At 41.6% G+C, this 12183-nt stretch overlaps 1 protein-coding gene across 4 annotated transcripts in view; it reads left to right on the plus strand.

Moving 5' to 3' along the window:
• The window catches only part of xpnpep1 (X-prolyl aminopeptidase (aminopeptidase P) 1, soluble), a 98348-nt gene that overhangs the window by 50298 nt on the left and 35867 nt on the right, over positions 1-12183 (plus strand). For all 4 annotated transcript variants that reach the window (XM_059947007.1, XM_059947008.1, XM_059947009.1 and 1 more), the window contains exons 14-15: positions 7952-8023; positions 9911-9971. In XM_059947007.1, the coding sequence (XP_059802990.1) occupies positions 7952-8023; positions 9911-9971 (133 nt within the window). The remainder of the gene's footprint in view (positions 1-7951; positions 8024-9910; positions 9972-12183) is intronic.

Here is a 12183-nt window from a genome sequence, read left to right on the forward strand (position 1 = left end):
CACGTGCAGTTCCGCTTTTACCTTTAATGTATACTGACAGTTTTCTGTCCTAGACTTTTATGAAGCTCTCGTTAGGCTAGTATGCAGGCATGAGTTCGCTGTAGTTCACCTTGGTTTACAATTGTGCCTCAGGATGGTTGAAGCTTTTATGGACTTTCACTGCCTGGTACCAACCATGTAGAAGCCCCTTTATCTGACTGCTACATGCTCACCACCCCTATTGCTCTCTCTGCTGTGCTTCAGAACCAAGAATTCACTATTCTTTCTTATGAATTTACTGTCTCCTTCTATAAGTGCCAATTAGCACAGATTCCATTAGGACTCTTTCCTCAGTAAGTTTCCAGAGTAATAAATGAATTAATAGTGTGGGGTCTGTCCTCATAATTTTCAACCTTTTCACTGGGACAGATATTAAGCTGATGGTTTGCAGTTTTCTGCTTTCTCCTCTCTTGAATAAATAAGTCACATTTGTTGTTTCCTCAAATCTAATTAAACCAAATAAAGAACGTTCTTACAAGCCAATTGTTTTCGAACCTGGAGACTTCTCAGTCTGTAGTTCTGACAATATTCTGAATGTATTAGACTTGGCATTTTCATGAGCACTCAATAATAGTGCATTTTATGGCCTCTTAAACTGCTAAAAAATGTTTATATCTCACAAAAATTAGACATAGGAGTGGAATTGGGCCATTCAGCCCATCAAGTCAGCTCCACCATTTCATCATGGCTGATCCATTTTCCCTCTCAACCCCATTCTCCTGCCATCTCCCTGTAACCTTTCATGCCATGACTAATCAAGAACCTATCAACCACCACTTTTTATACATTCAATGACCTGGCCTCCACAGCTGCCTGTGGCAATGAATTTCACAGATTCGCCATCCTTGGGCTAAAGAAATTCCTCCTTGTATATATTAAAATGGACATCCCTTTATTCTCAGACTGTGCCCTCTGGTCCTAGAGTCCCTCACTATAGGAAACAGCCTCTCGATGTGCATTCTATCTAAGCTTCAATGGTTTCAATGCGATCCCCCCTCATTCTTCTAAATTCCAGTGAATACAGGCCCAGAGACATCAATATTCCTCATACAATAACCGTTTCATTTTTGCAGTTATAGTCCATTCCTCTTTTCAACCCTCTCTATTGTCAGCATATCCTTTCTTAGATAAGAGAACCTTTACTGCTCCAAGTGAGGTCTCACCAGTGCTTTATAAAACCCTCAGCATTGCATCCTTGCTTTTATATTCTAGTCCTCTCGAAATGAAAACTAACATTGCATTTACCTTCCTCATCACCAACTCAACTTGCAGGTTAACCTTCAGTGAATCCTGAATGAGGACTCAATTTCATCATCCAAATCAAAGCCATAGTCCCAGGACAGACCCCTGTGGAACACCAGTAGTCACCTACAACCAACTAGAAAAGGATACCTTTATTTCCACTCTTTACCTGTTGCTGATCAGTCAATCCTCTATCCTTGCTGGTATCATTTCTGTAATACCATGTGCTCTTAACTTGGTAAGCAGCTTCATGTGCGGCCCCTTGTCAAATACCTTCTAAAATTTCAAGTACACCACTTCCACTGATGCTCTTTTGTCTATTCTGCTTGTTATTTCTTCAAAGAATCCCAGAAAGTGTGTCAGTCAAGATTTTCCTTAAGGAAACCATGCTGACTTTGGTCAATTTTAACATGTGCCTTCAAGTACCCTGAGACGTCATCCTTAACAATCGACTCCAACATCTTTTCAAGCACTGAGGTCAGGCTAACTGGCCTATAATTTCCATTGTTTTGCCTCCATCCCTTCTTGCATTGACATTTGCAATTTTCCAGTCTTCTGAAACCATGCTAGAACCTAGTGATTCTTTTGAGAACATTGCTAATGCCTCTCGAATTTCCACAGTAAAGACTGATGCAAAATTCTTAGTTCATCTGCCATTTCCTTGTCTCCATTACTATTTCTCCTGCGTCATTTTTCAGCAGTCCAATATCTATTCTTGCCTCTCTTTTACACTTATATCTGAATAAACCTTTCTTATCTTCTCTGATATTGGCTAATTTACCTTTGCATTTCATCTTGTTCCTTTTAGTTGCCTTCTGTTGTTTTTTTAAGAACTTCCCAATCTTACTGCTAATTTTTGCTTTATTATTTATCCTCTCTTTTGCTTTTACGTTGTCTTTACCTTGTCCACACTGTTGTGCCATCCTGCCTGTAGAATATTTAGTGACGACTGAGCTCATCAGTTTCACCAACTTTGCCACAACTTCCACCCTGCCCTTAAATTCACTTTGTCCATTTTTGACACCTTCCTCCCCTTTCTGAATACAGGCAGTCCCCGGGTTATGTACGAGTTCCGTTCCTGAGTCCGTCTTTAAGTCGGATTTGTACGTAAGTCGGAACAAGTACATCTTGTATTATTTAGCGTCAGTTAGTCAAACGTTTGTCTTAGTATATAGTACATATTTTACCTTTCTATGCATATAAATACTTAAGAAACATATGTATTCCAGTAACTAAACCACTGCGTTGCTTAGTAATTATTGTAGCTTTCATCAGGGCAGGGCCTTTCACATGCTTCATTATTCTCACTTTATCCTTTAAAATTGTTTCGATCGTTGACCAACTGTAGCCTAACACTTTTCCAATGACCGATGGCGTTTCACCTCTTTCCACACGCTTTATTATTTCCACTTTATTTTCAATCACGATCGCTTCCCGTCAATGGAACAGAAACACTGCCAGCAGCGGGTCCTGAGCTGCGCCGGCTCCTGAGGTCCACTGGGTCCTAAGGACCACTGCACCGTGTTCCCCGGGTCCTGAACTTCACCGCACTGCGACAGGTTAAATGGGACAAGTGGGGGCTGTGCTGGGTTTGGGTGTTTGATCCTCCACAATATTCCACGTGGGAATTTAAACTAGAGGTGGCAGTGTTTTTTTTTATGAAGTCTAGTTGCAAACTCGACATCAACCCGGCACGGATGGTACAGGAGTCACTGGATCAACATCAACCTGGCACAGGAGCGGTCTGTCACTAAACTGAACTCGGGAACCTTGAGCCTGACACTGATCTCACTGAGCCACCAGTCGATCGGAAAAGGGGGGCGGGGTCAGGGTGAATCTTACTAAGAAAAATTTAAACCCAATGCAAAGTTAAACACTCAACACAGTGTCAACAGCAACGACTTAAAATGGCGGACGGTGTTCTCCTTCCTCGGTTCGTAAGTACGAGTTGTCTGTAAGTCGGGGACTACCTGTATCTGTGTGGCAGAGGTGGAAATGATCGGGTCTTCTAAGAGACTCCTGGATAGGTACATGGAGCTTAGAAAAATAGAGGGCTATGGATAAGCCTAGGTAGTTCTAAGGTAGGGACATGCTTGGCACAGCTTTGTGGGCTGAAGGTTTTCTATGTTTCTGTCTCCATCTCTCATTCACTGCAACTTCTGCCATCTCCAGAGGGATCCTAACACCAAACATATCTTTACCTTCCTCCCTCTCTCCATTTTCCTCAGGGATTGCTTCCTCCTTGATGCCCTTATCCATTTGTCTATCCCAACTTATCTCTCTCCTGTTAATTTATCCCTGCAAGTGGCCAAAGTGCTCCACCTGCCTATTCACCTCCTCCCTCACCTCAATTCAGGGCCCCAAACAGTCCTTCCAGATGAAGCAACACTTCACCTGCGAATCTGCTGGGGTCGTCGATTGTGTCTGATGTGGACTCATCTACATTGGTGAGACCTATTGTAAATTTGGGGACTGTTTCATTGAGCATATCTACTCCATCCGCCAAAAGCGGTACTTCTCAGTGGCCAAACATTTTGATTCCGATTCCCACCCTTTTTCCAGCATGGCCTCCTCTTTTGCCAGAATGAGGCCACCCTCAGGGTGCAAGAGCAACATCTTATACTCCATCTGGGTATACTCCAATCTGATGACATGACTATCAATTCCACCTTCTGGTTAAAGAAAATTTCCCTCCCCTCCTCTTTTTCTTCTCTTCCCACTCTGGCCTGTTACTTCTTCAAGCCTGTCTATGACCTCCCTATGTGCCTCTTTTCCTTTCTCCTATGGTTCACTCTCCTCTCCTATCAGATTCATTCCTCTCCAGCTCTTTACCTTTCCGACCCACCTGGCCTCACCTATTACCTGTTAGCTATCATCCTTCTCCTCCCCCTACCTTTTTATTCTGGCATTTCCCTCTTCCATTCCAGCCCTGAAAAAGTGTCTCATCCCAAAAAGTGGACTGCTTATTCATTTACATAGATACTGCCTGACCTGCTGAGTTCCTCCAGCATTTTGTGCGTGCCGCTTTAGAATACTTTGTTGGGATGTATCTGTCCTGTGCTTTCTGTATGACTCCCAGGATTTCCAGCAATTGCTGTTCTGCTGTCATCTCTGCTAGGATCTCCTTCCAATCAACTTTGGCCAGCACCTGTTTCATGCCTTTATAATTCCCTTTACTCCAGAGTAATACTGATAAATCTGATTCTGCCTCTCAGATTGCAGAATTCATAGAAAAGTGTAGCATAGAAACTTCGGGCTAGTCTGCAATGAAAACATTTAAATTACCTACTCCCATAGAGCTGTACCAGGACCATAGCCCTCCATACCCCTACCATCCATGTAACTTGAAACAATGTTGAAATCGAGCTTGCATATACCACTTGTGCTGGCAGCTCATTCCACACTCTCATGACCCCCTGAGTGAAAAAGTTTCCTCTCATGTTCCCCTTACACTTTTCACCTTTCATCCTTAACCCTTGAACTCTGGTTGTAGTCCCACCCAACCTCAGTGGAAAAAGCCTGCTTGCTTTTATCCTCCTAATTCTGTATAATTCTATTAAATTCCCCCTCGATCTTCTCCGTTCTAAGGAATAAAGTCCTAACCTATTAAATCTTTCCTTATAACTCAGGTCATCCAGACCCAGCAATATACTTGTAAGTTTTCACTGTACTCTTTCAACTGTTTCCTGCCTGCACAAAATACTCCAAATTAGGCCTCACCAATATCTTAACTTCAACATAGTACCCCATCTCCTGTACTCAGTACATTGATTTATGAAGACCAATGTGCCAAAAGTTTTCTTTATTTACCTGTGACGACAATTTCAAGTAATTATGGACCTGTATTCCAAGATCTCTTTATCCTACCACACTTCTCAGTGCCTTACCATTCAGTGTGTAAGACCTACCCTGGTTGGTCCTACTGAAGTACAGCACCTTGTACCTGTCTGCATTAAATTCAATCTGCCAGTTTTTCAGCTGATGCAAATTCCTCTGCAAGCTATGATAGCCTTTCTTGATGTCCATTATGCCTCCAATTTTGGTGTCATCCACATATTTGCTGATCAAGTTACCCACATTATCATTCAATCATTGGTAAAGATGAAAAACAATGGGCATGGCACAGATCCCTGTGGCACACCACTAGTCACAGGCCTCCAGTCGACGAGGCAAACCTCTACTACCCTATAAAAAAGACACGCAAAGTCAGGTTAATGACAGAAGCCTGCTCCTCTCAAGAATGATCTATTTATGTGAGTCATGCCTCAATCAAAACAGCTTTCAGGGGACCTTGAAGCAGAATTGTAGAGAAGCATGAAGCTGGGAAAGGCTGCAAAGTCATTTCTGAAGACCTGAATGTTCATCAGTCCACAGTAAGAGAAATTGTCTACAAAGGGAGGAAGTCCAGTACTGTTGCTACTCTCCCTAGGAGTGGGCATCCAGTAAAGATCACACTAAGAGCACAACACTCAATGCTGAAGGAGGTGAAAAAGAACCTAAGGGTAACAGTAGAAGACCTGCAGAAATCTCTAGAGCTTGCTTAAGTTTCTGTTCATGTGTTCACTATAAGAAAAACACTGAAAAAAATGGTATTCATGGAAGAAAAAGAATTGCTACACATCTCAAGTTTGCAAAAGACCACCTGGATGTTCCACAACGTTTCTGGGACAGACAAACAGAGGTTGAACTTTTTGGCAGAAATGTACTCCGCTATGTTTGGAGGAACAAGGGCACTGCACACCAACACCAAAACCTTGTCGTAACTATGAGGCATGGTGGGAAGGAGCATAGTGGTTTGCTCGACATTTGCAATAATTGAATGGAACAATGAATTCTAAATTACATCAAGACACTTTACAGGAGAATGTCAGGGTAGTAGCCTGACACCTGAAGCTTAATAGAAGTTGAATGATGCAACAAGCCAAAGATCTGAAACAGGAGTAAATCAACAACCATTTGGTTACTTATGTTTCGGAATGGCCAAGTCAGAGACCACTCCTTAACCCAATTAGGATGCTGTGGCATAATCTGAAGAGAGCTGTTCCTGTAAGGTATCCCAGAAATATTGATGAACTGAAACAGTTTTGTATGGTCTAAAATTCATCCTAGCTGTTGTGCAAGTCTGATCAGCAGCTACAGGAAAAGTTTGGTGGAGGTTATTGTTGCTATAGAAGGTTCTACCAGTTATTAAATACAAGGTTCACATACTTTTTTCAGCAGTGACTGTGAATGATTAAACAATGTGTTCTATAAAGACTGTGTGTTATTAGTTAAGACATATTGTGTTTGTCTATTGTGACATAGATGAAGATCAGACCATATTTTATGAGCAATTAATGCAGAAAACTAGATAATTGCAAATGGTCCATAAACTACTTCTTGCAACTTTATATCTGGTCCCTTACAATACCTTGCAATACATTTCCCACAACTGATGGTGGACTCACCAACCTATAATTTTCTGGTTTATGTTTTAAGCGTTTCTTAAACAGCGGAACAGTATTAGCTATCCTTCTATCCTCTGGTATCTCTCTTGTTGCTAAGGATAATTTAAATAATTCTGCTAGGCTCTCAACAATTTCTGCGTTTGCCTCCTGTAGGGTCTGTGGGAGCACCTTGTCTGGCCCTCTTCTGCCCTGATTTGCTTCAGGATAGTAAATACCTTCTCTGTAATCTGTATAATGTTCCTGACCTTGCTGCTACATTGCCTCACTTCTATAGACTCTGTGTCTGTCTCCTGAGTAAATGCAGGTGCAAAAAAATTTATTTAAGATCTTCCCCATCAGTCTTGGCTCCACACATGGATTGCGATTCTGATTTTCCAGAGGACCAATTTGTCCCTTGCAATCCTTTTGCTGTTAAATATCTGTAGAATCCCTTGGGATTCTCCTTCACCTTTGTTGCTAGAGGAACTTCATGCTGCCTTTTAGCCCTCCTGATTTCTTAAGTGTTCTCTTGCATTTCTTATACTCCATAAGCACCTCATTTGTTCCTAATTGCTTATATCTGAATGCGCCTCCTTTTTTCTGTTAACCAGGGCATCAATATCTCTTGAAAACCAAGGTTCTCTACATTTGCGATCTTTAACTTTTATTTTGGCAGCCACATACAAGCTTGTACTTTAAAAATTTTGCTTTTGAAGGTCTCCCACTTACTAACTATGCCTTTACCAGATGACAGCCTGTCCAATCCATAACTGGTGCTGAGAAATTGCTCTTCATTGTGTGAAGGAATATCTGAGGGGGAGAGCATATATGTTCTTTACCCTATTCTCACCAAAGGTTGACTTCAACAGGAATGGCAACTCATAATATGCCCCTCTTGCCTAGTGCCAAAATGGACTTTCCACTGGTTCAGGGGAATTGGATCAAAATAAGACTATTAACACAATGTTTATTTTCCTATTTACCAACTTGATAACATATCAGATTTAATAATGTTATGCTTGCAAATGAATTGGACATGAGTAAGTAACCATAATTAGGAGATGTGGAATGAAGGTAGATAAGTGGGCCTCCAATACAAGTAATTCATCTGAAAGTTGAATGGCAACAGAAACTCAGTGGGCTGACTAATCATCCTGTTCTATAAAGGGAAGTGTTGTGCAGTTTAAATAAAATCATTCAGTACTTGAATATTATTTGAATCCAAATCTCTCTTAACATTTTAGGCCTATCCCAAATACAAACAGAACTTTATCATTAAATGAAATCTATCTTTTGGATTCTGGTGCCCAGTACAGGTAAGACTAAGTACTAAGTTAACTTACATAAGTATTTGCAACATTTTACATAAAAAATTGAAAATGTAGACTGCTAATCCAATTGCTGGAGTAAAGAATTCAATTTTGCCAGGGAACATTTAAGTAAAAGATATTTGTTAATTGTTCCTGGGGTTCCATATTGTAGTTTATGAACACATTTTAATTGTTTTGATGTAAAATTGGAGGAGTTATACATGAAGGGATCATGTACTCTACTGGTATCCAGAAGTTCAATCCCTAGAGAATTATTAATCTTAATTAAAGCTGCCTTCATTCTTTGAAAGGTAGACAGCTTCTGTTAACAACGAACACACACAAAGTGCTGGAGGATCTCAGCAGGTCAGGCAGCATCTATGGAGAGGAATAAACATTTAATGTTTTAGGCCGAGACTTTTCATCAAGACTGGAGAGGAAGGGAAGCGAAGCCAGAATAAGGTCACTGTTTTCTTTAACCCAGTAATTTATCCTCTTTCCTTTTTTTCTCTTTTTCCATTCTCTATTCTGGTTCTCCTTTCACCTCTTCTCAGCTGTCCATCACTTCTACCCCTTCCCTTGGTCCCCTTCTTTATCTCTTCCATCTATCACTTCTTAGCTTCTTTCCCCTCCCCCCTTCTCCATCTCACCCTCATTACCACTCACTTAGTCTCACCCATCACCTTCTAGCTTCCCCCTCCTCCACCTTATTCTGGCTTCTTCCACCTTTCTGAAGAACCGAGTGCCTTCAGCATTTTGAGTGAGGTCCTGAAGATTTCCAGCATGTGCAGAATCTCTTGTTTTTGATTTTATGTATTAAAACTACATAACAATCTCTCATTGTGATCTGTAGGTATTTTATTTATAACTTTAACTGTCGTACTAAGGTGTTTGTAGCTTTTGTACGTTGTGTCATGTAAATGTATAGAGACACAAAAGGTTGCACATGCCAAGATCAATATTAAAAAAAGAAACAAGCTGCTGGAGATGCCTCCACAGACAGTATCTATGGAGGCAGAAGGATAGCTAACCACCTGATTCAGCACAAAGAGCATAAAGGGGAGATGGTCAGTATAAAGAGGTCGACGTGAGCTACTGCAGAGAAAAAGGAGTTGGAGTAGATGGGTCAAGTGGGGCAACCCATCAAGTGAAAGGGCGGCAATACCATCAGAGGTTTGGAGGTAATGGGTGGAGACCACAAAAGGCTGCAACAGAGGAGAAACGACGATGAGTGGAACCAGATAATGGAGGAATGCTGGGCAGGCAGGAACAGGGTCTGCAGAAGGGATAGGGGATAAGCAAGTGGGTTGAGTGTGTGGGTGAAAGGCAAATAGAACCAGACAAGCTAGAGAAAGGAAACTGAGATACAGAGTTGAGGAGGATGACTGAGAGGCATTGGGTTCTGTTAGATGGAAGGGGTGTGCAAAAGGGCTTGGTAGATCAGAAAGAGAAAGTAACTGTGAGCACCTGTAAGAGAGTATAAATATATCGTCTATGGTGTTGCAGCATTTCACATTAAACCTTGTCTTAGTCATCCCTCTTCATGCAGACATGAAATGCCTCACGGTAGATTTTCCAAAGGCCTGGTTAACATTTATTTACCTTGAAAGATTGGTAACAAAATAATGTTACTCTTTGTATGGGTTTGTAAACATACTGGCTGCATATTCCCTACATTACTGCAGAACTGGACTCCAATAGTGATTTAGTTTGGGATGTCCTGAGGTTGAAGAGGGCTTTGTGCATTCTTTCATCCTTTAAATGAATATGCAGAGTTACTCTTTGTGATTTATACTTTTTGGATCAGCTTTAATACTGCTACTTCACATTTAAAAAAAAAAGATAAAGCTGTTTCTTCGTAGAAGCTTGAGTTGTTATTTCTGTTTCAATTAGGGATGGAACTACAGATGTCACGCGCACAATGCATTTTGGTACTCCCACTGAGTTTGAGAAGGTATGTTATCCCTTTAAAGAGATCCAATGCACCATTGATTATTTAACCGCAGAAGAGACTATAAAATATCAACTGTGTTGTTACATCCATCAGTGAAGGCTGGACCTCTGAGGAATGGGCTTTTGGAAAACCACAAAGTTCAAAGTTTAAAGTAATTTTATTATCAAAGTATGTATATTTCCATATACTATCCTGAGATTAATTTCTTGCAGTCATTTATAGGGGGAAAGAAAGAAATTAAATAGGATTTATGAAAAGCTATACATAATCAAAGACTGGCAACCAATATGTCAAAAAACAATACTGAGAAAACGAGTTGTAAAAGAGACCTTGTCAGTTTTAGAGTCAGTTCAGAGTAGTGGTTGAAGTAAGTGTTCTGATTAAAGTTAACCATGCTGGTTTGGGAGTTTGATGGTTGTAGGGTAGTGAGAAAAGGGCATGGCCTGGATGGTGTTTTTTTTTGTTGTTAATGAATGCTGCTTTCTTGTGATGGCACTCGTTGTTAACATACTCTTGTGGGGGCACTCGTTGTTAACATACTCTTGTGGGAAGAGCAGCACTGAAAGCCATGTGATGCTGGGTCATGGTATTTCCAGATTGCTTGAAAACCTGTAGAGACGTTTTGCATTGGTAAATGGTTCATTATTGTCACATGTACAGAGATAAAGAGAAAAACTTGTATTTTCATGCTGTACAGACAGAACATTCCAATTGCAAGTGCACTGAGGTGCATTAGAAAAGGGAAAGCAAAACAATGTAATGGGTTACAAACAATAACACTGAGTTATAGTTCCAGAGAAAGTGCAGTGAAGGTAGATGGACAATGACGAGATCAAGAGTTCATCTTCATTGTATTGGTTTATTATTGTCACATGTACCATGGCATTTCAACCCTGGAGGAAAGATGCTGCCATCTACTCTATCTATGACTTTCATAATCTTATAAACGTCTGTCAAAGGTTCATTCATTATTAAAGTATACAACTGTGGTATTCTTTTCCAGATGGCCACAAAACCAAGAAAGAATGGCAACACAATCAACTCCCAAATCCCCCTCCCCTTCGCACAAAAAAAAACCCAAAAATGGAACAGACACCCAAATCCTCCTCCCCATACAAGAAAAGACAAGATTAGGTGAAAAACATAGAGTATAAAAAAAAGATTTTTAAAGATATGTCCATTGTCCATAGTGCAAATCCATATTCATATCCAGTAACCCTGAAAACTTGGGTAACATTCTCCGGGCACAGTGGCAGGCCACACAGGTTTCCCTCTCTGGCAGCAGAGCAATCCCACCACTGGTCAAAAGGCAGGCTGTCAGTGCTCACCCTCCACTTTTGCCTCAATGTATCAATCTCCCTTGTCACTTTAATTGGCAAACGATGGAAGCTTTACTCAGCAAAATAGTATTACTCAGCCCATAGCGTTTCCTATTAATAATGGCTGCTCTCACTCACCTGATACATTCTACATCTCGTACAACAAGTTGGAGGAACTCAGCAGGTCGGGCAGCATCCTTAGAAACGAGCAGTCAACGTTTCGGGCTGAGACCCTTCGTCAGGACTGAAGAGGGAGGGGCAGGGGCCCTATAAAGAAGGTGGGGAGAGGGTGGGAAGGAGAAGGCTGGTAGGTGCCAGGTGAAAAACCAATAAGAGGAAAGATCAAGGGGTGGGGGAGGGGAAGCAGGGAGGGGATAGTCAGGAAAGGTGAAGAAGGAATCTAAGGGGAAAGCATGGGTAGTAGAAGAAGGCTCATGAGAGAGGTGATAGGCAGCTGGAGGAGGAGACAGCGTGAAAGTGGGATGGAGGAAGGGAGAGGGAGGGAATTACCAGAAGTTGGAGAATTCAATGTTCATGCCAAGGGGCTGGAGACTACCTAGATGGTATATGAGGTGTTGCTCCACCAACCTGAGTTTGGCCTCATCATGGCAGTAGAGGAGGCCATGTATGGGCATAACAGAATGGGAATGTGAAACAGAGTTGAAGTGGGTGGCAACCGGGAGATCCCGTCTGTTGTGGCGGATGGAGCGGAGTTCCTCGATGAAGCAGTACCCCAATCTGCATCGGGTCTCGCCGATGTAGAGGAGGCCATACTGGGAGCACAGGATGTAATAGATGACCCCAACAGACTCACAGGTGAAGTGTTGCCTCACCTGGAAGGACTGTTTGGGGCCCTGAATGATGGTGAGAGAGGAGATGTAGGAACAGGTGTA

The sequence above is a fragment of the Hypanus sabinus genome, chromosome 22 (genome assembly GCF_030144855.1).
Source record: "Hypanus sabinus isolate sHypSab1 chromosome 22, sHypSab1.hap1, whole genome shotgun sequence".
Taxonomy (NCBI): domain Eukaryota; kingdom Metazoa; phylum Chordata; class Chondrichthyes; order Myliobatiformes; family Dasyatidae; genus Hypanus; species Hypanus sabinus.